At 42.7% G+C, this 24,877-nt stretch overlaps 1 protein-coding gene across 1 annotated transcript in view; it reads right to left on the minus strand.

Annotated features, from left to right (window-relative positions):
* The window catches only part of LOC311519768 (alcohol dehydrogenase 1-like), a 31,334-nt gene extending 8,502 nt beyond the window's left edge, over positions 1-22,832 (minus strand). Inside the window, exons 1-3 of the mRNA XM_084626667.1 lie at positions 22,671-22,832; positions 3,975-4,076; positions 3,309-3,447 (exon numbers count right to left, since the gene is read on the minus strand). Coding sequence (XP_084482793.1) covers positions 3,309-3,447; positions 3,975-4,076; positions 22,671-22,688 — 259 coding nt within the window. The 5' untranslated portion in view covers positions 22,689-22,832. The remainder of the gene's footprint in view (positions 1-3,308; positions 3,448-3,974; positions 4,077-22,670) is intronic.
* Between the last annotated feature and the right edge of the window lie 2,045 nt (positions 22,833-24,877).

Below are 24,877 nucleotides of genomic sequence, written 5' to 3' on the forward strand. Positions count from 1 at the left end.
CCTAATGCCTTAAAATTGTAGTGAAGGGATTTTTAAATGGGCTACTTTTAATATAAGCAAATGTTACCATCTTTTCCAGCAGCTCTGCTTTTGCCAACCTTAATTCTGATGTATTGTTTTTGAGCTATCTCTGTATAAAGATATTAATCATTTATAGTACCTTTGAGAATTGATGAGGGATATTTCTACAGCCCATTATGTACGCAGTTTTTAAATTCCACAGAAAGGAATCAGACTATTTGATTACAGTCTGATTTGACAAAACAAACTTTATAGGCCTGTTAAATTTTCTTGTAGTTATGTAATATGCTTACAAAGGAAAAAAACAAAAAACTTAACTGTCTGGTAGGTTAGGAGCTCATGGTCTTAGTCACCAATAAGGGTAGTTAATTACATGAGGATCTGAATTCTTGGTTTTCTCTTTCCCATCTCAGTAAACGTTCCCTTGAACAACAGAGATAGTTGATGAAAGGGTCTCTGTGTCATGTCATTACAATTCAACAGCTTCAGACTGGTGCACAAATTTGCCTTTAACAATGAAGAAAACCCTGTGCTATGAATTTACTTTAAAATGGTATTCTAGGAATCCTGGTTATGGAAGCAATGATATGGGCAAGTTTGGACCTTAGTTATAATCATACCTTCATACTAAAGAAATGTGAGACACTCTGCAGAATAAAACCTTAAATTCTTAATGCAATTGCAACTACCACAGTACTATAATCCTGGCAAAGTCAGGTCAGAACCTGTACCTGAATTGCTGACAAGGAGTGGCATGGTAATTCTTAAAAAATCTGCTAATTTTCTTTACTAAACTAACACAAATCTAGCTCATTGGTGGAGAAATACACAATAGAACTCTAGCAAATAACATTAGGATTAGGCACTATTTTACTGCAGCGTCTGACAAAAGAATAAAAACTTGCCCCCCCCCCACAGAACGATGGATTTTGGAAGACCACGGCTACCTTTCCTAGCCCAGTCTCAATGGGCAAACATCAAAAGATTTCAGAGGATCATTTGGCTAAACACATGCCGCATAATACCTAACTTTAAATGAGGGTGTCAGGGCTTTCTAGTGCCAGATTACCTAGGGCAGGGGTTCTCAAGACAAATTTTTGATGGCCTCAGAGTACGGCCACCAACTCTTGCTGGTGGCCGCTCTGACAACTTTTCCTAAAATACTTAATTAACTTGAAGAGAAACAAATAAATATGCACATCCAAATCTTTGTAATTTATTTATTGCTAGCTCCTAAGTCTGCTGCTGTGAAAAGTTATTTTTGTACGTTTGTTAATATCACGTTTCACAGCCTCCCAGCTAGCTAACAAGTCTCTCTGCTGTGAAAAGGGATATTAACACTTTTCACAGCAGACTTACTCAACCCCAGCAAGCCTGGTGACAAATTAAGCCCTGGATGGGGAGGTGGATGTATAGGCAGCAAGGGCCAGGTGCGATGAGGGGGAGCCAGAGCCTGAAGCCTGAGGGATGGGGCACCAGGAAGGAGCCTGAAGCCCTGTGGCTGGAGTCTGCTACCCAATCATCCCAAGGCTGAAACCCGAGCCCCACAACCCCTGGGAAGGTGGGGAACTCGCAGCCTGCCTGCTCCTCCAGGGCTGTGCCCCAGGTGTCTCCAGAGGGGGGCAGGGGCCAACCCCTCCTGGCAGTCCCAGCAACCAACACGGGGGCAGCTGCTTTCCCCCCCAGTCACTGCCCAGGAGGCTGTGGCCACAAGAAAAGCCCCCGGTGGCCGCATTTGAGAAACGCTGATCTAGGGAAAGAAATCCTAGGGAATTAGAAGCTGGAGACGGCAGAAAGCAACCAGTTTTAGATAACTGTGACCTGGACTTAGTAATAAGACTGCTGAAAGAAACTGGCCAGTTTTTGTTGTTACAACCTGATGGAATAGGAGATCGATAGATCTCATTGCCAACTTCCCTCTGAACTTCAGTTAGCACAGACACTTTCCTGTCTTCCTTTGTCTCACAGTCTACCCCACAGGTCTGTGTGCCCAAAGCATCAACAGAATTCCAAAGTAAAAAGTTGTTCTGATGATTTGCCCAAAGGTACAGCCTAGGACTCCACTGAAATCACATGGTAGTTAGAATTCAAAGTATTATGTTTATATGAATTCTCTGGACCAAACGATTGTCACACACTCTGTGCCAAGCTCAAAAGAAAAGGAGAAAAGAAAACGTGTTTCTTTGCAGCCAAAACTTGTCCAACAGTTTGCATGCTTATCTGAAGCTTATCCAAAGCAATTTTGATCTGGAAATCTGATGGGAATAAGCTCTCTCAGAAGATTTCCTGTCCTTTCTAATTCCAATAAGAATAGAATAGATGCTTTTGCATTACTGAAGCACTTCCATTGCCAGGATAGCCCGGAGGTACAGAGACATGGGGGGGGGGGGGGGGAGGTAAGTAAATATTTTAATCTTTAAAAAATGGTTTGGATTCAGTTCAAGATTCAGATACTGATCTGGTTCATTTAATATTTTATCTTAAACACTCCGCGCAGCCCTCCTCACAGTTCAGAGTCACTGGGAAAAGAGTACAAGCATTGGTGTCCCATCTTGCAGTGTGTAGAGGAAGATGAGAACCTCCTCCTGGGGTTTTATATTTACCAGCTCTATGGCACAGAGAATATGGTGAAAGAAATAATAAACAATGATACGGTGTTCTGTGAGAGAAGAGGCACAGGAACTAAATCTTTTGTCTGGAAGATGAATTAAGTACATGAATTAAGACACTTTCTGTGCTAGTGTCAATACTAAGTGTGAAATAAAGTGTGAATTTCAGTACCATCAAAGTCTGATGACCTGGGCCCTGATTGAGCAAGGTATTTGAGCACATGCCTAACAAAACAGTCACACTGAAGTAAATGGCATTATTTGTATGCACAAAGGTAGGCACATGTTAAAATTCCTTGCTGAACGGAAACCCTAATGAGGATCTGAACTCAAAATGGTAGCTCACATTTGGTTCCCTTTGAGTGAAATACAAATAAGCACCTCTTTTGAATGCTGGGGAATGGGGAGCACTTCACAGTCACATAAAACTAGACGTGAACAGGCAAACATTTTTGAAATAGGAAAGATCATTTGGAAGTATAGCAAGAAAGACTTAAACAACATATTTCTCCTCCAAAATATCCTTGATGAGGCCCCGTGAAAGTTGAATGTTGGACTTCTTGTTTCCTCTGCAATAAAGGAGTTCATACATGTGAGTGTCTTTGATATTGGAGCAGGGCGTGTGAATGCTCAGTGAGAACTACTTATCATTGGTTAGTGCTTGATGCTTTCTTATACCTGGTTTCACATAAGTCACCCCTTCTCCAACGCTCTCTACAACACCAGCTGCTTCATGGCCAAGAATTATCGGAAAAGGCACAGCAAATGCACCACTCATAACATGGTCATCTGAGCGACAGATCCCTGTTGCCAAAATCTGCAGGGAAAGCAAAGAATATTTCAATATGTGAGGAACCAATTTTTCAGATTTTACCTGTGTGATATGATATAGAAGTGAAGATGTATTTTGTATTCAGAGAAGTGAGTAGAACCATAATAAACGTAAGACATGATCCCCAAGACTGCTTATTTATCAGAGCCATGACTCATGACAGAAATCATAACTTTTAGTGTTTTTGCACAGCAAGTTGTGGCCTTTGTCATCTGCCACACAAGACTCTTCCGTAAATGTTTACTCTTTTTCTGGTCCATGTAGCTTGAAAGCTTGTCTCTTTCACCAACAGAAGTTGGTCCAACAGAAGATATTACCTCACCCAGCTTGTCTCGCTAATATTTTGGAACCAACACAGCAGTTTTAAATAGCCTGTATAATTCAATATGAGTTCATCCGAGTAGTAAGCACTCTGGTGGTAATATTTGTAAGCTCGAGCCCTACAGTTCTTTAGCACGAACATAACCAGCACCGCTACAGTATGTAATTTACAAAGTTCATCTTTTTCCTACCTTAATGCGAACTTCTTGTGCCTTTGGCGGGGCAACTTCCACCTCCTCAATGGAAAATGGTTTCTTAGGCTCCCAGGCAACAGCTGCTTTGCATTTAATGACCTATGAAAACAGCAAGGAAAACAAAATGGCATTTGTGTATGTAGCATCTTCCCCAAGGTGTGGCTCAAGCCTCCTCCCTGGCACTTTGTACTTAGAGTGGCTTCTCCCCTCAACTCACTAGGGTTGGGTCTTGGGTTCTTTTTCTGACACCTGATACCTCCACCCAAGGTGACTCTTCACCTTGTCCCTTGGGAAAATGAATAATGCTACCACTGCTGGTAAGCAGTATAAAACCTATGTAACCCCTTGGGGTTTAGAGAGTATGGCCACTTTAAAACCTTGTCCTGAGGCAGCGGAAGTGCTATTGTTCTGAGAAGAAGAAGTGCTGGTTGACCAACGGGGAGAGGGTTGAAAGAGAGGACAGGGACGTGTGGGTGTCTGTACAGCAAGCAGACCCTCATCTAGAGAAGCAGCTGAAAACCAGCCTGAAGCCTGTGAGAGACAAAGCAGCTGATTTGGGACATCCCAGGATGGAAGCCAAGAGGAGCACCGTGCCAGTAAGGAATCACCTCAGAAGGACAAAGCAGAGCTGCACCTAGTATCACTGTCACTCAGACAGACTGTATAGGGCCATAAGTACTGAGGCTTACGACTACACTGAGAATATGGAGAAAGGTTGTCGCCAGTTAAGTGGGAGGGTTGTCGCTCTGTGGAGACAGATAGAAGAGGGCACTGGAGGGGTTGTTGGGGAAAGTTTACTGGTGCTGAAGATGCCAGGAACACCCAAGATTCACTGATGGACTGGAACTCTGCCAAGTATTCCTGAACTCTGAGTCTGGACACAGTGCTCAGCATCTGTCCTTTTACATTGTGATAACACTGGGCTCCTGGATCTTTGTATTGGATGTAATTGTTTTACTTCTCCCCCTATATTTTCCTCCATTCATCCTACTGTAAATAAATATTTCCCTTTCCTATATTCATTGTACTATTCCACTGTGTGCATCTGTGTGTGTTTAGTGTGCATGAGGGAAGGGGTTAGAACGAGTGCCTCTAGGGTGGAAGGGAGTTTCCCTGATGCATTCCTGAAGGCTCCTGTACTTGGCCAGAGCCTGCCTCAGGAAGTCTTGGCCATGAGGGCACTACAGTTACACCCAGTACACAATACATTAATACAAACCCCAGCTAAGGAATGACACACCCAAAAATAACAATACAACAAAAGGGGACTTTATTTGGAGCTGGAAAATAGGATCTGGGGAAGAAAAAGCTTAGGGTTAACGAAGTATTAAAACATGAGTAAATCAACCAATTATCTACCTTCCAACACTCAAATGTTCACAACCCCTAAGTCCCTTCCTGGCACCTTCCCCAGCAGATGGTATGCTAGAGATGAATCTGGGGACATGTGCAGCAGCACTGTGAACATTGGCTGGCTTAAACAAAAAGTGTCCTCTTGTGCCTTTGCACTGGGTGGGGCAGGCTCCTCTCCTGGCTTCCTGGTCAGAGTCCTACACTATCACACAGTCTTTTAAATTCAGTATAGTTACGTGTCTCTGAACCATACTGGTTTTCTAAATTATATGACCCAAAGGTGTAACTACTTGGTCATCTGTCTGTCCATTAGTTGCAATGAGTGGCTGTGGTTGGTTTGGAATTTTTGAGTCATCTTCTTCTGCATTCATCATCTGTAGAGTTTTCTCTGTTGATTGTTCTTTCTGAGGAAGAAACGGCAGACATTGAGGGGTTCTGCTGAACTCTCCGCTGTCAATCTCGAGCACGTATGACCTAGGTACTGAATTCCTTTTCTTTAGGACAGCTGCAGTTGTCCATCCTTTTTCTCCACCCAATTGGGTATAAACATAGTCACCAAGTTCTAGACCCAGCAGTTTTCTAACGGAGTGACATCTGTTCTAAAAAAGTGTTCTTTTGGCCTTTTCATCCAATATGGCTACTCTCTTCATGTCTGGACACTTTGGAGCTAAATTCTTTTCCAAAGCTGAAATAGTAGCTCTGAGTTGTCTTCCCTTCTGGCGTTGTGCTGGACTATTTTCAGTAGCCATTATTGGTGTTAATGTATAACTCAGAAGAGTGAGGAATGGCTCTTCCTGCTGTAGGATTTTCTTGGCAGTCTATTCAGATCTCTCAGCCTTTCTGTTTGCTTATGGATAATGTAGGCTGCTAGTAATAGGATCAAAATTATATTTTGTTTGGAACAACTTAAATTCTGCTGCAGTGAATTGTGGTCTGCTGCAGTGAATTGTGGTGTCCATCACTAGTTGCTCACCAAAGTGAGCAAAAGCTCACTTCACTTTCTCGATAACACTGTGATGTGGTATGTCTTTCAAGTACGTTATTTCTATATACGTGAAAAATAGTCCACAATGACGAGGTAATGATGTCCTCTGAATTAGTATAAATCTGCAGCTAGTCTCTTCCAACATCGGTCTGGTAAATGTCATGTTACTAAAGGTTCTTTGTATCACGTTGGTCTGGAAGTTCTGCAGTGTTCACATACAGATGCTTTATTCTTTAAGTCCTTGCTGATGCCCAGCCACCACACTGACTGGTTGGCCCGTTCACAACATTTAGTTATTCCTTGATGTCCTTCATGGATGAGGTTTAGGATTTCTCCTTTCATTTCATTTGGAATTGCAATCCGAATCCCTTTAATTATGAGTCCACTTGACTCACTTACTTGTACACGCACTGCAAAGTAATCTCTTGTCACTTCCTTAATGTCCTTTAGATACTTGAGTCAGCTGCCCCTAATGTAACTTAGAACTTCCTGAAGTTGTATGTCTGTCGAGATTGCTTTTTGTATCTGGAGTAGTCTCTCTTGTGACACTGGCCTATATGTGTCCACAGCAGCCACGTATGCTTCTACACCATCTTTGAGCTCATGGGCAGTTGAGTGTGATGCTGGGCTCCATGACTGAGTGTCTGCTACTACCAATTTTTTCCCAGAAACACACTTAGCAATTGGATTAAATCTCATTAACCTTAGCAACAGATGGCATTTCAGCAGTGCTTGATCCAGATCTTTTCCGTTAATGAGCGTTACAAGTGGTTTATTGTCTGTTGTCAGTGTAAACAAATCAAGTTTGCACAGAGATCTGTAAAAGTTCTCATGTGCTTGCCAGGTACTCCTTTTCAGTCTGCGCATATCATTTTTCTGTTTCTGTGAGTGTGTAAGAGCAAAATGCAAAATTCATTCAGAGCCATGTTGTTGCAACAATGCACCATCTAGGCCATAGCTGATTGTATACACGCTGACCATTGTGGGTTTGTTAACATTGTTGTACTTGAAAATGGGAGCTGTTGAGATTCTTTTTTTTCTTTTTTCTTTTTGAAGGTAATTTCTTAATTTGGCCCCGTGATGGAGAATACCTGCCCCACACTGGGCTGGAGGGAGTTCCACTGCTCTGACTGGAACCTCAGTATAAGAGGGAACAGCTCAACTCAGTCTGGGCTGACTGCTGACGAGGGTAGACATGCCCCACAGGCTCCTTCTGGGAGAGTGCCAGAGCCACCAGATGCCAATGCCAGCCAGGTCGGTGCCTCTACTGAACCCCAGTCAATTGCTGAGGCCGATGGAGGGGAGGCAGTTATTGCCGAGGGATCCCCCTGCATTGGGAAAAGGGGTAAGAAGCAACCCAGGGAATGGGATGGTCGCAACAGGTGACCATCACTGAGCAGGAAGGTTCCCTAAGGCCCTAGGTTGGATGGAACCCGATGGAGAAGGGAGGGTCCCGGTCTCCCTGCCCTGTCCAACCCACCATGGACACCGCCACCATATGGGGAGGTGAATTGGGCCACCAAAGGCCATTACTTAAGACTTTGGCCACAAGGCCTTACTGTCCTGAACCCTGGGACAGCCCTACTGACTCTGGCCATTAGGCCATGCTGCCCTGGGAAGGAGAGCAGCTACTTAGACTTTAGCCACTAAGCCTATGGTCCTGAAGCCCAGGCCTGCCTTAAGGAACTTGGGCCACCTGGCCATACTGCCCTAAGGGGCTGATGGGGTATATCTGCCCCTTAACAGGCCACCATAACCGATTTCAGTGGTTTTGTCACTGTAGAAAGGTTTTGTAGGTATCTACCAATGTAATTGATCATCCCCAGTACACGTCTCAGTTCTGGTACATTAGTTGGTGTAGTCAATTAAGAACATAAGAACAACCATACTGGGTCAGACCAAAGGTCCATCAAGCCCAGCAGCCTGTCCTCTGACAGTGGCCAATGGCCGGTGCCCCAAAGGGAATGAACAGACAGGTTACCATCAAGTGATCCATGTTTGCCTTCTGGCAAACAGAGGCTAGGGACACCATTCCTGCCCATCCTGGCTAATAGCCATTGATGGACCTATCTTCCATGAATCTATCTAGCAATTCTCTAATTGCTTGTACTTTCTCAGGGCTCGGATTGATTTCATCTTGCTTTGTCGATCCCAAAAACTCGATTTGGTGCAGGTGAAAAATGCATTTTTCATTGTTGAGTTTTAATCCAGATGGACTGATCAGGCTTAGGACTTTGAGGGTTTTGTGTTCTTCCATCCAAGATCCATGCGTCGACCATGAAAACTAGAACCCCATTTGTGTTAGGGTATGGCTACACTACGGAATAAGGTCGAATTTATAGAAGTCGTTTTTTTAGAAATCCGTTTTATATATTCGAGTGTGTGTGTCCCCACAGAAAATGCTCTAAGTGCCTTAAGTGCATTAGCTCGGTGGAGTGCTTCCACAGTACCGAGGCTAGAGTCGACTTCCGGAGCGTTGCACTGTGGATAGCTATCCCACAGTTCCCGCAGTCTCCGCTGCCCATTGGAATTCTGGGTTGAGATCCCAATGCCTGATGGGGCTAAACATTGTCGCGGGTGGTTCTGGGTACATATTGTCAGGCCCCCCCGTTCCCTCCCTCCCTCCATGAAGGCAAGGGCAGACAATCGTTTTGCGCCTTTTTTCCTGAGTTACCTGTGCAGACGCCATACCACTGCAAGCATGGAGCCCGCTCAGGTAACCGTCACCGTATGTTTTCTGGGTGCTGGCAGACGCAGTACGGCATTGCTACACAGTAGCAGCAACCCCTTGCCTTGTGGCAGCAGACAGTACAGTACGACTGGTAGCCGTCCTCGTCATGTCCAAGGTGCTCCTGGCCACGTCGGCTGGGAGTGCCTGGGCAGACATAGGCGCAGGGACTAAATTTGGAGTGACTTGACCAGGTCATTCTTTTTAGTCCTGCAGTCAGTCCTATTAAACTGTCTTATGGTGGGCAGGCAGGCGATACGGATTGCTAGCAGTCCTATTGCATCATCTTCTGCCCGGCAGGCAAGAGATGAGGATGGCTAGCAGTCCTACTGCACCATCTTCTGCTGAGCAGCCATGAGATGTGGATGGCATGCAGTCCTTCTGCACCGTCTGCTGCCAGCCAAAGATGTAAAAGATAGATGGAGTGGATCAAAACAAGAAATAGACCAGATTTGTTTTGTACTCATTTGCCTCCTTCCCCCCCGTCTAGGGGACTCATTCCTCTAGGTCACACTGCAGTCACTCACAGAGAAGGTGCAGCGAGGTAAATCTAGCCATGTATCAATCAGAGGCCAGACTAACCTCCTTGTTCCAATAAGAACAATAACTTAGGTGCACCATTTCTTATTGGAACCCTCCATGAAGTCCTGCCTGAAATACTCCTTGATGTAAAGCCACCCCCTTTGTTGATTTTAGCTCCCTGAAGCCAACCCTGTAAGCCGTGTCGTCAGTCGCCCCTGCCTCCGTCAGAGCAATGGCAGACAATCGTTCCGCGCCTTTTTTCTGTGCGGACGCCATACCAAGGCAAGCATGGAGGCCGCTCAGCTCACTTTGGCAATTAGGAGCACATTAAACACCACACGCATTATCCAGCAGTATATGCAGCACCAGAACCTGGCAAAGCGATCCCGGGCAAGGAGGCGACGTCAGCGCGGTCACGTGAGTGATCAGGACATGGACACAGATTTCTCTGAAATCATGGGCCCTGCCAATGCTTGCATCATGGTGCTAATGGGGCAGGTTCATGCTGTGGAACGCCGATTCTGGGCTCGGGAAACAAGCATAGACTGGTGGGACCGCATAGTGTTGCAGGTCTGGGACGATTCCCAGTGGCTGTGAAACTTTCACATGCGTAAGGGCACTTAATCAAAGATCTGCTGATATCAAGGGTAGTGACCCTGGGAAATGTGCAGGTCATAGTGGATGGCTTTGCTGCAATGGGATTCCCTAACTGTGGTGGGGCCATAGACGGAACCCATATCCCTATCTTGGCACTGGAGCACCAAGCCGGCGAGTACATAAACCGTAAGGGGTACTTTTCCATAGTGCTGCAAGCTCTGGTGGATCACAAGGGACGTTTCACCAACATCAACGTGGGATGGCCGGGAAAGGTACATGACGCTTGCATCTTCAGGAACTCTGGTCTGTTTCAAAAGCTGCAGGAAGGGACTTTATTCCCAGACCAGAAAATAACTGTTGGGGATGTTGAAATGCCTATATGTATCCTTGGGGACCCAGCCTACCCCTTAATGCCATGGCTCATGAAGCCGTACACAGGCAGCCTGGACAGTGGTCAGGAGCTGTTCAACTACAGGCTGAGCAAGTGCAGAATGGTGGTAGAATGTGCATTTGGATGTTTAAAGGCGCGCTGGCGCAGTTTACTGACTCGGTTAGACCTCAGCGAAACCAATATTCCCACTGTTATTACTGCTTGCTGTGCGCTCCACAATATCTGTGAGAGTAAGGGGGAGACGTTTATGGCGGGGTGGGAGATTGAGGCAAATCGCCTGGCTGCTGGTTACGCGCAGCCAGACATCAGGGCGGTTAGAAGAGCACAGGAGGGCGCGGTACGCATCAGAGAAGCTTTGAAAACCAGTTTCATGACTGGCCAGGCTACGGTGTGAAAGTTCTGTTTGTTTTTCCTTGATGAAACCCTGCGCCCTTTGGTTCACTCTACTTCCCTGTAAGCTAATCACCCTCCCCTCCTCACTTCGATCACCGCTTGCAGAGGCAGTAAAGTCATTATTGCTTCACATTCATGCATTCTTTATTCATTCATCACACAAATAGGGGGATGACTACCAAGGTAGCCCAGGAGGGGTGGTGGAGGAGGGAAGGAAAATGCCACACAGCACTTTAAAAGTTTACAACTTTAAAATTTATTGAATGCCAGCCTTCTTTTTTTTGGGCAATCCTCTGTGGCGGAGTGGCTGGTTGGCCGGTGGCCCCCCCACCGCGTTCTTGGGCATCTGGGCGTGGAGGCTATGAAACTTGGGGAGGAGGGCGGTTGGTTACACGGGGCTGTAGTGGCAGTCTGTGCTCCAGCTGCCTTTGCTGCAGCTCAACCATACACTGGAGCACACTGGTTTGGTCCTCCAGCAGTCTGAGCATTGAATCCTGCCTCCTCTCATCACGCTGCCGCCACATTTGAGCTTCAGCCCTGTCTTCAGCCCGCCACTTACTCTCTTCAGCCCGCCACCCCTCCTCCCGGTCATTTTGTGCTTTCCTGCACTCTGACATTATTTGCCTCCACGCATTCGTCTGTGCTCTGTCAGTGTGGGAGGACAGCATGAGCTCGGAGAACATTTCATCTCGAGTGCGTTTTTTTTTCTTTCTAATCTTCACTAGCCTCTGGGAAGGAGAAGATCCTGTGATCATTGAAACACATGCAGCTGGTGGAGAAAAAAAAAAGGGACAGTGGTATTTAAAAAGACACATTTTATAAAACAGTGGCTACACTCTTTCAGGGTAAACCTTGCTGTTAACATTACATGCATAGCACATGTGCTTTCGTTACAAAGTCGCATTTTGCCTCCCCCCACCGCGTGGCTACCCCCTCAACCCTCCCCCCTCCCCGTGGCTAACAGCAGGGAACATTTCTGTTCAGCCACAGGCAAACAGCCCAGCAGGAATGGGCTCCTCTGAGTGTCCCCTGAAGAAAAGCACTCTATTTCAACCAGGTGACCATGAATTATATCTCACTCTCCTAAGGATAACACAGAGAGATAAAGAACGGCTGTTGTTTGAACGCCAGCAAACATACACTGCAATGCTTTGTTGTGCAATGATTCCCGAGTACGTGTTACTGGCCTGGAGTCGGAAAGTGTCCTACCATGAAGGACGCAATAAGGCTGCCCTCCCCAGAAACCTTTTGCAAAGGATTTGGGAGTACATCCAGGAGAGCCGCGAATGCTAGGGCAAAGTAATCCTTTCACATGCTTGCTTTTAAACCATGTATAGTATTTTAAAAGGTACACTCACCAGAGGTCCCTTCTCCGCCTGCTGGGTCCAGGAGGCAGCCTTGGGTGGGTTCGGGGGGTACTGGTTCCAGGTCCAGGGTGAGAAACAGTTCCTGGCTGTCGGGAAAACCGGTTTCTCCGCTTGCTTGCTGTGAGCTATCTACAACCTCCTCCTCATCATCATCTTCTTTGTCCCCAAAACCTGCTTCCATATTGCCTCCATCTCCATTGAAGGAGTCAAACAACACGGCTGGGGTAGTGGTGGCTGAATCCCCTAAAATGGCATGCAGCTCATCATAGAAGCGGCATGTTTGGGGCTCTGACCCGAAGCGGCCGTTCGCCTCTCTGGTTTTCTGGTAGGCTTGCCTCAGCTCCTTCAGTTTCAATGCGGCACTGCTTTGGGTCCCTGTTATGGCCTCTGTCCTTCATGCCCTGGGAGATTTTGACAAAGGTTTTGGCATTTCGAAAACTGGAACGGATAGCACGGATTCCTCTCCCCATACAGCGATCAGATCCCGTACCTCCCGTTCGGTCCATGCTGGAGCTCTTTTGCGATTCTGGGACTCCATCATGGTCACCTCTGCTGATGAGCTCTGCATGGTCACCTGCAGCTTGCCACGCTGGCCAAACAGTTACCAATTCTGCTATCTTTCTTTGGAAATTTTCAAGTGCACTGGTGGTCCCAAAAGGTAATCTTTAAAAGTAAAATCTCTCAAAGGATGTGATAAATGGAGCATTTTCTTAGCTAAAGGAATTTGCCAGAATCTGCTCAAGGTATCCAGCTCGGAGAACACTGTAGCTCCTTTCACTTTGGGGAGGAAGTCATCCAGTGGTGGGAGAATACATTTTTCTCTTGTAGCTGCTTCATTAAGTCATTTAAGATCCACACTGATTCATATTTTTCCTTGTATTTTAATAACTGGTACCACTGAAACACAATATACTGTTGGCTCAGAGATTTTCTCAATCATATCAATCCATTCCAGTCTCTTTAATTCAGTTTCCACTTTATGAAGTAATAGAATCGGAATCCTGTGAGGTGTGTGCACGCTGTATGGGTCAGCATCGTCTCTTGAGGTTATTTGTACTGTAGATCCTTTCTAAAGTGAAATATTTCCATCGAGTTCCTCCACCCATCTCACTAGGCCCATCATGGCTGCTGGCGTGTGATCACGGCTGAGAAGGCTGCCGGCGGATGATCCGTTCATCACATACATTCTGAATGCATAACTTTTGTCTTAGGACTCGTCTCAGCTGTGTCAGGTGACTTCAGCTCTGGGAGGGGTTGAAGGCGATTGTTTCAAGAGAAACAGAAGGAAACAACAAAAACAACTTGGAATAATGGTGACCGAGCTACCAAATAGCACCTAGAAGGGGGGAATAATTAATTAATACCCTGCCCCTCCCTCTACTCCTTTCAGGGATGTGGGATGGCACATCCCGAGATTACAGCATCCTGGCTCGATCATGCAGAAAGGGTTGATGTTTTGTTTGCACCGTGCTGAGTGGCAGCTGGCACTGCGTGCTCGGCAGCAGCAGCCGAGCTCAAAGGCTAGAGGCAGCAGCACAATGAACAGTTTCGCTGTAATCACTTCTAATGATTCCCATGCATTTTCAGCAAGCACTTACTGCACAGGTTTCAATGAAGTGATTTAAAAGGAATAAAATTTCTCCTCCCCCACCCTTCCACCCCAGCTAGTGCATGACTTTCTGCATAAATGGAAAGTGCAACGGGGTGGCAAGTAGCAGAGCAGGGAGGAAAGGTAACGCTGAAGAAGAGCTTCTTCTGTTCTGGGCATCTATAGTTGTAACTTGTGGATTCCTTTTGTGCAATGCAAGAAAGGTCCAAGTTACTAGGGCATTGCAGTGCTTTGCAAGGAGATGTCTCAGGGCTGCTCTCAAACTTCATACACGAAGTATGGCTTTAGGACACAGAATCACTGTTGATTTTCATTATAGAAAGTTCCAGGCTATTTTCAATGAAAACGTAATGTCCCTTATAGTGTTCCTCATTTCAAGGTGTGTTGACCCTCATTTTGAAGGTCACTGTCCCACATTTTAGAGTCTGCAGCTTCAGAGGTTTGGCCTTCCAGGAGCTGGCAAACTCTAGTTGGGGTTTACATGTGTGTACAGTTACTGACTCTCGGTCAGATCCTGCATTCCTTTTTTTGCAATCAAAACTCCCAGTGAAGTCTCGAGTGTATATTGGTTTTGGGAATACTACCAGGAATGCAGGATTGAATCATTCTGCATAAGTGAGAGGATACACTGAAAGAGGATATTATATAACAATTTTTCTAGTTCGTAGCACTCCTTTTTTCGCAGCTTCCTGTCTCAGATGGCCCTCAACAAGATTTCTGAATATCTCCCAGTATTTTAGCATATACAAGATAGCGATTTTTCTCTCACTTTTCCGTAGTAAGTAGTCTATGTTATATGGTTTCTTGTTTTGGCAGGAGGTATTTTTCCCCCAACTGTGATGTCATGGTGTGCAGGCTAGATCAAAATGCAGTAGCTTTTGCATTTTGTGAAAAAGATGCTGAGGTCATCATGATATCACTGAAGAATGAATTCCAGATTCATAGTCATTTGCTGAGAAAGCTTTGTCTTCTGCACAGACATATTTCACGCTTGAGGCTTTGATCTGTTCCTCCAGTATCCATATTCATGCAGCCTATAAACCCCACGCTTCTCTTTAAAAAATTGCATCCAAAAATACACACACACCCAGAGCTAACAAAACCCATGGTAAATATAACCAACTACTTAGCAACTAAATTGTATGTTGTCCTCCTTTCCTCCATATTTTGTTTATGTTTTAATTCTTTGGTAGGAACCTTGCAAAACATATTTGCAAAATACTAACCAAGTAAGTTAAAAACAACTCAGAACAAATTTTGCTGGCAAAATTATTCTTCAGTATGAGCAGTTCAGATACAGCTTCAGGATTCTTACTGTGGAACCCAGCCAAAATAATCCATTTTTAGATCCTATCCCTCTACTCCTTTTCATCATTTAAGAAATCAGGAATTTTATCTCATGTTTGTGAGGAGGCTCTCCCTCCAGTCCCACTTATTTATAATAGGGGGATATTAAAGGTTCTGATTTTCAATCCCTGATCTTGGCTCATTGGTGTACCATATGCATGTAATAGAGGTAGCCCTTTGCAAATGCAAACACTTGCACCCACATTAGAACAATTACAACACCTGGATCAGCAAACCAGGAACCAAATTCAGTCCCCAAATGTATACTGTTTGATGCAAAACCATTGTTGCAACTCCCTCATGCCTTGTTCTGTTGGTCTTTTCTTGCTCACTGAGGGGGGCTCTTCCTCACTTGTAGTTTTTTGTTTGCTCACTTCCCGTTCTTTTCTTCCCACTTCTTTACTGTGTGTGTTGTTCTGTTCTACCCTCTTAAAAGACCATTCCTCTGCCGCTGCTCTGCACATAGACCAGGGACTAGACACTAGAACAAAAGCTAGCCTTTTGTAAATCAGGTTAACTCTGCTCCTGGCTGCTCTTGCAGGGAAAGTACACCTTGCAAGGGCAGCATCTGGCTCCTCCTCTTGTGCTTGGGCGGCTCTGTCCTTGGGGGAATTTCTAAAATGAAAAGTGGTATGAGAAAATATGGAATTCCTCCATCAACTTTAGACCTTTATTAAATGAGGGGAAGACAGAAAAATAAAGATTGTTGACACTATTTGTATCAGGGTCAGTGAAACTGAAGTCAGAGGGACAAGATTCCCCGCAGGGACTGTTATTGACAGGACACCAGTAGAACAAGGAATGTGGGGAATTAGGTTGGAAGCAACTCAGTCACATGGACAGAGTAAGCCCTCAGCTTACATGAAAGTTCCACTTGTTCAATTTAATATGTGCTCAGCTTCATTGTTTGCTAACGAAGTATGGCGTCAAAGCTGAGAGTTCTCTGCAGCGTAGCAGCTGGTAGGATGTGCCACAGAACTTGGTCTGAAGCCCCCCAGAGCCCTTGATTTTACAGTGCTGGAAGGAGGGGTTTGAGCTGTACACAGACCTGGCTGTGCAGGAGGATGACAACAGCATGAAAGCAAAAAAAGTGTTACGTTACCTTATTGGGAAACAAGGCAGAGAAGATTTGTACCACTCTGAAGCTCATCACTTCCCCAGGCCTCATAGCGATTCTAAGAGCCCTGGGGAACTACTGCTTCCAAAAGCACAACAAAACTGAGGCGTGACAGAGGTTCTTCAACAGAGACTAATGAGGGGCAGGGGATAGACCCACTATGTAATTGCCCTATGCACAATGGCTGCTACAAGCAATTTTGGGGAACTTGACAGACTCCCTGATTTGGGATGGGTCAGTCTGCAGCACTTGGGATCAGCACCTATGACAGGAGGTGCTCCGGCAAGGCAATCTCACAGACAGACACGATAGTAATGTAGATCCACATTAGATTTGTGTGAATTATGGTTTTAAATTGAGTGGGGATATTAGCATGAGCAACAGGCCCAAAGCATGTGACTAAAAAGGAAGAGATCATGAGAAAGAAGATTGTATTAAACTTGTAGTGACCCTTGGAAATACCAGTGTTGTTTTAGCCCAAATCTTAAATAAGGTAATAGAAAAAAAAAAACCATGGTTAATTGGGTACCAGGTACAATAATCAGGTACATAAATGCCTACATTTGGCCTTAGGTAAGGTCCAGTAATTGGCAATAACATGACTTGTTTTTAAGAGGAGTTACTTTTTTTTAATATACCCTTTAACAGAGTTCATTGCTAATAGCTGCCTGACCAAGTTGGAGCTAATTACTATGGGTCTAAGCACCCAGGACTTTAGCCTGTTTGTAAGTATCTTGATCAAATGCTTATAAATGTTTTGTTACTGTTTAGATGTAATAAATTGTTGCTTATTTAGAGCAATTTTATAAATACTATTTATTTATAAATCCTTTGGATTTAATCCTTTGGATTTAATAAAGGAATTTATGCTTACATTAGTATTGTGTATTAGTACCCCGAATAAATAATATTTCCAACAGATGTTTACAGGGGGAATACAACGGAAACCTAAAGAGAAAGGATAAAAACCCTATCAGGCACAATAGCCACAGATATATGGTGCAGTGAGACAGTCACTCCTGTGTGGTCCCCTGATGAGAAGACCAAAATTATCTCAATCTATGTAACCAGCTGAGTCTGTGGTAAAAACGAGACTCCAGTTCAGCTATACATTAGCAGCTTCAGGCTGAAAGGAAGTGGGATGGGAGTCTGAACATCAATTCTTTGTTTTTAAAGTTTATACCAATGTTTGTAAAATAGGGAAGATGTATCATCATCAGTGGAACTGGCTTCACACAGCCAGTGTTTCCAGAGGGACATTACTGATAAGACACCAATGGAATAGGGAATGCAGGCCGCGAGGCTGGAAGCAACTCAGCCACATGGACAGAACAGTCCACAGGGTTTAATAAAGTTACACCTGTTCATTTTAACCTGTATTCCACATCACACTTTATGAATGAAACAATATTAATGTGAAAAAGGAATGATCAAAAAAGTAACTCTGGATTTGACTTAGTCTAATCTAGGTTAGGTTATCCTTAGCACCACGTCTGAGAGTTGAGCATTTACCAGTCTGCAGGCTTCACATTTTTTAAATAGCAATTTCTTTATTTTTGTTTCTCCATTAAAAAAAAAAAATCCTGAAGGAAAGCAAGCCTAAAAAAAGCAAACAAACGTTTCAGGTAGAGCTGGTGGAAATTTTTCTAACAAAAAGCTATTTGAAAAAAATATATATTTAAAATTTTTTGTGCAAAAAATTGTGAATAGTTCAAATATTTCATAAAAAGTGTAAAAATTATTGAAAAAATTGAATGCAAATATTAAAATTACAATTTATTGTTTATCTATTTTCATAAAATGTTGATAAATTAATATTGCAAAAAAATGGTTCCATTTTGAAAGGAAAACAAGTTCAAGGGTTTGAATTTTTCCCCCACACTACTTTTAGATTTTTCTCTCGGGTTTAGTTTCAAGTTTGGATCTAGCTAATAAGACTAGACTGGCGGGGCTCAGGAAGTGCCATCGCATAGCTGTGGTGCAGTTGAGTGCCATATACCTACTGAATGGCTGCTCCTCTCATGCTGGTCTATCAGCAGGACTTTCCAGGCTCCATTTTGCTGACCCTGACGCTACTGAATGGCTAACACATGTGTGATGTCTACCTCAGCCCTTTAACATTTTTCTTCTTTGTTTTTGTTTTTAATTTGTTTTTCATCTTTATTGTACCACTTGTGCATTCACTAATAATGAAGCTTCTAGTATCTGAGTAGATGTGAGTCATTTAGTGGAAATACATTAATGTTAAAGTATTTTAATGTATGTGCAGTATGTTGAACCATTATAAAGAATGATTGAAGTGGAATATTCCCCCAAGATAACATATTTTCCTAAAATAAGACCTTCAAGTTAAATCCAGGATTCTTGCTACTTGAAATATATTTAAATATTTTAAATTAATTGCATTTAAAGGGGTCACTGAATTGCTTTTCTGCTGACATTTCCAGAACCATATTGCTGTAAATGATGAAAATTTATTCGAAAGAAAAATTGACACCCCCCCCCAAAAAAAACAAAAAAAACCTTTCCTTTTTAAATTTAATCACTGTCTCTTGTTGGACTTTTAAAAGTGGAGTAGTCATACTTTAAAAGTTCATTCCATTGTAAAAGATTCTACCTGTAGGTGTGACTTTTAAAATGGGAAATGCCACTGGAACCAGGAATCGCTCTCAAAATTATAGCTGGTTAAAAAAAAGGGGGGAAAAAACCCTCATTTAATTAACATTTTCAAAATGTCAAACTTGTTTTAATTTGAAAGGTTTTGAAATGGATTTTTTCTTTTTATTAAAATCTGTCACAATTTTTTTTAATTTCTGAAGTGTTTACCCAAAGCATTATTCAAATTATCATTAAAAAGTTCATGGAAATGTATTGTTTACTGAAAAGGGGGTTTTCAGCAAATGAAAAATTTTGACTATTTTGACACTTCCTATTAAAAAGTCTAAATATCAGAAAGACATGACATTTTTGAGTGAAAAAAGAACATCTATGTCAAAAGATTACATGGATTTTTTTTTAAAAGAACTTTTCAGTGAAAAACTTGGTTTGGAAATAGTTACTAGCACCACTAAAAGTAAAATGGACTTTTTAAGCATGCCCACTGTAAAAGCTAGCTCATGTAATTATAGAAAACACATATAGAAAATATAGAAAACATATTAAAAAATAAGCAACTTCAGCCCCGATCGCACAAAGATTTAAGCACGTGCTTAACTTTACACACTGTGACTGGTCTCATAGAGTGCACTGGGACAATTCACATGGCACAATATTGCCACTGACATCAGTGGCAGCAGGATCAAGCCCACAGTCCACCAAGTTAAGCGCACACATGTTTTTGCAGGACTAGGCCTTTATATGTAATGCTGACAAGCTCATGCCAAGACCTCCCCAAATCCTGACAAATGCACAGCTGAAAACCAGACTGGCTCAGCTGTATGTTAGTGTTATTAAAAGAGATGTTAAGTTTATAAGAATGTCTTTAGACCTGATGAAATGTTTGCAGGATATATTGATCTCACTTATAACCTCCATATACCATGGTATAAAGTTATATTGAGTGTTTGCTTTGTAAATCTCCTGCGTAACTCAAACTGAAAAGAAGCATCAATTAATGTAAAGTGCTGGTCTTTCACACAAGAAGGCCTATTGAAACCAAATAAGCCACTGTGAAACATCAAAAGGCCAAAGACTTTGTTGATTGTGCCCCCTCTCACACACCCACCCATGAAGAAGAGATGGGCACAAACACTTGTCCCATGAGTTTGAACTCAAAGATATAAAAATCCCTGACCAGAAGGAACTGCATCACTGTGGTGCTTCGCATTCAGAGAGGGCAATGTTTCTAAACAGAAGCTTGGGATCCTCAAGCTGCTTAGCTTGGAGTAGCTCTCAAGAGTATAGAATGCTTGCATATCACAGCAGCTTCTATTACCTTTTGGAACCAAAGAGGTTAACTGATTTGTTCACCTGCTTTAACCTCGTAAATAACATTTCTTTTTTTAGTTAATAAACCTTTCGTTGGTTTATTATAGGATTGGCTAGAAGTATTGTCTTTTGGTGTGAGGTCTAAGGTGCAATTGACCTGGGGTAAGTGACTGGCCCTTTGGAACTGGGAGTGACCTGAATATTGCTTGTGATTTTTTTTAGTGTAAGGGACCATCTATCACAAAGGCAAGTTTGCCCGAGTGGCAATACAGACTGGGTTACGCCAGGAGACTATCTGTGACTCCATGGTTAGATTGCTGTAGCGCTTAGAGTTCATACTTCTTGGTTGGTGAAATCGAAGTGTAGAACTCCCAACCAATTTGGGATTTGAGTCCTTCTTCTTGACAGTCCGCCCTGAGGTTGTCACTCATGCTAGTCAGCTACTCCAGCCGGCTTGACAAATGCAAAAGGATTTTATCATCAGAGCAGTGAGAAAATACCAATTTTTGCTTAACAAAAATACAAAATAAGAACATTTCCAATTAGTAATAAATCCTATTATCTGAACAAAAAAAATTAAGTTAGACAAAATAATAGCCGAGTGCAACAAAATAGTCCAGCCCCAGCACATTGACTCAAGATGGGAATGACTGTAATCCTTTATAGGGACAGACTTAATAAAAATGCTCCATGAGGTCTGCAAATTCACATGTCAGACATAAGGATGTCCAACATCAATTTACAGTGGAGATCAAAGATCACATTTTAAAGAGATACAGGACACAAGTGGGGAAAAAGAAAAAGCTTGTACATTTTGGTCTTACATAGTATTCCATTTACCATGTGGCGATACGGATTTCACAATCTGTAAAGGGCAAAGTCCTGCATAGTTTATGGATAGAAATGTAGCCGAAACCTCCAAACTATGAATTACAAATTCCTAACACAAACAAATATATCTCAACCCAATTCTTTCTGTATAAGTACATAAGGCTCCCTCTGAAGAAGTTCCACTGAGTTCAGTGGGAGCCCTAGGCATGCACTCACCCATTGGATTATTGTAGGAACCATTAGAACTCCCAGCACAAGCTGGGGGTCACACAGTCAGATGCTTCAGAACAGCTCCAACTTTCTACAAGTCTTGGGGCAAAATTTCTGTTGCAATGTAGTAACCCTTCTTTATACACAATCTGGCCGGACATAGAACAAAAAAATATAGCCTCAACAGAACTTTCTTAATGAGTGCGTCAGTGATGTATATTCTTCCTTTAGGTGTTTCATCTGGCAGGGCTCATGTTCATCTATCAAAATCCAGTATTCGTATATCAAGGTTTTTTAGTCCCTTTTATTAAATGTAGGAAACCAAATCTATCAATGACATATACAACAGCATGGAAACTACAAGAGCCTAGTAGAGGTGTAAATACTCATTTTTATTTATCTTTGGTGAAATTATAAATTTTACAAATTAAATATTGAACAGGAAAATATTCAATAAATGATTTTGATCAGTAGATAATATTTACACATTAAGTTTCCCAAAGCAACCATAATTTAGCCCTATTTTGCATATGGTATATATTGCAGTATTTCAGAGTAGCAGCCGTGTTAGTCTGTATTCACAAAAAGAAAAGGAGTACTTGTGGCACCTTAGAGACTAACAAATTTATTTGAGCATAAGTGAGCTGTAGCTCATGAAAGCTTATGCTGAAATTTGTTAGTCTCTAAGGTGCCCCAAGTACTCCTTTTCTTATTGCAGTATTTGTTGTTCATTGTCGTTTATTTAAGATATGTATTCACCGTGGTTAAGTTACAAGTGCTGTGCACATTTTGGTTCTGAATGGACATTTCTACAGTTACATTAGCAAACTTAAGACTCCATAAACTTGGTCTTGATTTTTTGTATTTAATTTTTTTAAAAAGGAAGATAAAATAGAAAAACACTATCAATATGCCCACAGCTTAAAGCACTTTGGAATCTTTCAGGACGAAAGTTATAAATGTATCATTTAATAAGCACTTAACAAAAAATGAACCTGAAATGTATTCAGCTAAACAACCTGACACAAAATAAATGCACAAACGATAGGGTTTCATTTTGATTTTGCTGCTATGCCTTGATAGGGCGTGTTCGAAAAGCAAAGTTCTGCATTTAAACTTTGTTGCTCATTTTCAGCACAGTGCTTATATTCTTGAGCAGCACAACAAACACTCCATACCATGTTTATGCCAAACATTATTTAAGAGTTTTATGAATTATTAAAATATTGAGTCACAAATTTAAAAACAACAATTCTGTACCAGTTTCTTTATCATCTGCAATGAAGAGAACTTTCTAAAATGAATTGCTTGCTTACTTTGCCTGAAGTGCTCATGCTGACTGTCTCTTTCACAGCTTGCTAACGCTAGTTTCTTGCTCCAGAAGTTTAGTCAGCTGTCGAGGATTCCTCTTGCTGATAGTCTGTCCTGCTGGATAAATAGATTCAAAGTTGTTCCTGCAATTTGCAGCAATGAATACGTTACTTGGGGCCTTTTAACCAAGCCTGTTTGTGCCCTAACCCCACCCCTCAAACATCCAAAGCACTGAACAGAAAAACTAAACCACTCCTCTAATGAACGCCTACCTCCGCTGAACTTTTGTAACATTAAACAATTAGAAGTGAGCTGACCTGGTAGTCTACTGTATTATTACAGTGCATTTATACAGTGCCACAAACATACATGGCGATTTACAATAAATAGGGCATGCCAGATAAAGAACAGTGTGCTTGTCCTTATGAGTGGGAGGCAGATGTAAGCCCAGTGAAGTACAAGGCATACAGCTGCACAGGGGAAATCAGAATTCAGATCTCTAGCACCTCTCTCACTCCTGGTCTAGCAAAGGCTTTGATAAGCACCAACAAGGCAACACCACACTCCTCTCATTACAGAGATGCAGTGAGCTGGGAAAAGGAAAGTAGGGATTGCTCTCAGGCAACCCAGTCTGACTCCCAGGGTGGGTATTGACGAGGACCAAAGGGATCATCGCCAGGCCTGGTCAGCCAGGAGGGGGTCACATCAGTATTTCAGGTGGCTAATAAAGAGGATCAGTTTGGGGAGTGCAATTATGTTGAGTCTGTTTTCCTTTACTGCTTGCCTTGGACTAGTTTGTCTTGCCCTGCAGAAATCAAGCCCTGTGGAGAAAAGGGATGTCTACAAAACTCTCGATAATGGCTAAAGCAGCAGTCATGGCACTCCTGTTGCCATTACAAAATACCATCTGATTGTTTCACTGTTATTTTGTTCTCCCTCTTGCAGTCTCATGTCATATGCAAATCCCATAAGATCTTTGGGGCAGGAACTGTCTTTATCACGTGTGTACATTTCTTAACACAATGGGGCCCTGATCCCTGATTGGGGCCTGTAAGTACCATTGTGACACCAACAATAATAATCCTTTACGATACAAGTGGTGGGCCCCCTACCGGAGCAGACCTTGTAAATCATATCAACTCTTGCAGTACAGCCACCTACTCCCTTGCTTTGTAAAGTGTAGTTGCTGTCGCTGTCCAGCGGCAAAGATTGGACTACTTAAAGTTCAAACTGTAAGTTATCAAATTACCCAGGGTTTAAAGTGTTCCTACCCCTAAGGCTCCTGACCAACCTACTAAGATGTCAGTTTGTTGTAATATTGGTCATAGATTACTGTCTACCTTCTATGAAAAGAATGCTGTGTATAAAGGATACGGGGGCAGAGTTAAGGTTGTTTCGAGTTCCTTAATAAAGCTGTGTGAATAATGGAGTTTTTGGTTCACTGACAATTCTGGGGGGGGGGAGGGGGAATCATTTCGAGTCAACCCAGAAATATTCTTCTGATTTTTCCGCAAACTTGTTTCAACTTTTTTGATTTGTTTTTTCAGGTTGAACAAATTTGGTTTGAACCAAAACAGAATGTTTTGTTTCAGTTTTGACCATTTTTAACTGGTTTTGATTTTTAAAATAAAAAGGAAACTTCAAAACCAAAAAAGTTGTTTCAAGCCAAAAGATTGAAATGTTTTATTTCAACATTTTTGGAGTTTTGGGTTTTGTTTTACTTGAACAACTTGGCATTAATTTGTGGAATGTTTCAGTGTCACCAAATCTCCATTTTTCCCTGGGGGGGGGGCAGAATTTCAATCCAAAAATGTCACCCAGCACTACTCTTTATCATACATACCAGTAGCTACATAATCAGTACTCCTCACCTATTTTTGTGAGTGTCCCCCTTGGCATGGGTATACCCCTGTGTTCCCAGCTGCCATCGCCTTTTCTTTCTTGTCTTGCTATTTACTTCCTCTGTATTTCTGTCTATTTCTCTTTTCATTTCCCCCTCACCATATTTTTCTTCCTCTTCCTTCTCCTCCTGCATTCATGGCTGATCTGAACTTCACAGAAAACAAAGAAAAAACTTTGACAATCTACAATCTGAGGTCTACAACTATGTCCTTGTAAACTTGCTTGTGGGGCCTACTACATTATGGGGCCCACTACATTACAAAGCCCAACAGAAGCCAGGAGGAAAGGGTTTCAAGAGACTAGCTTAATG

The sequence above is a fragment of the Lepidochelys olivacea genome, assembly GCF_965140295.1.
Source record: "Lepidochelys olivacea isolate rLepOli2 genome assembly, chromosome: 4".
Classification (NCBI taxonomy): domain Eukaryota; kingdom Metazoa; phylum Chordata; order Testudines; family Cheloniidae; genus Lepidochelys; species Lepidochelys olivacea.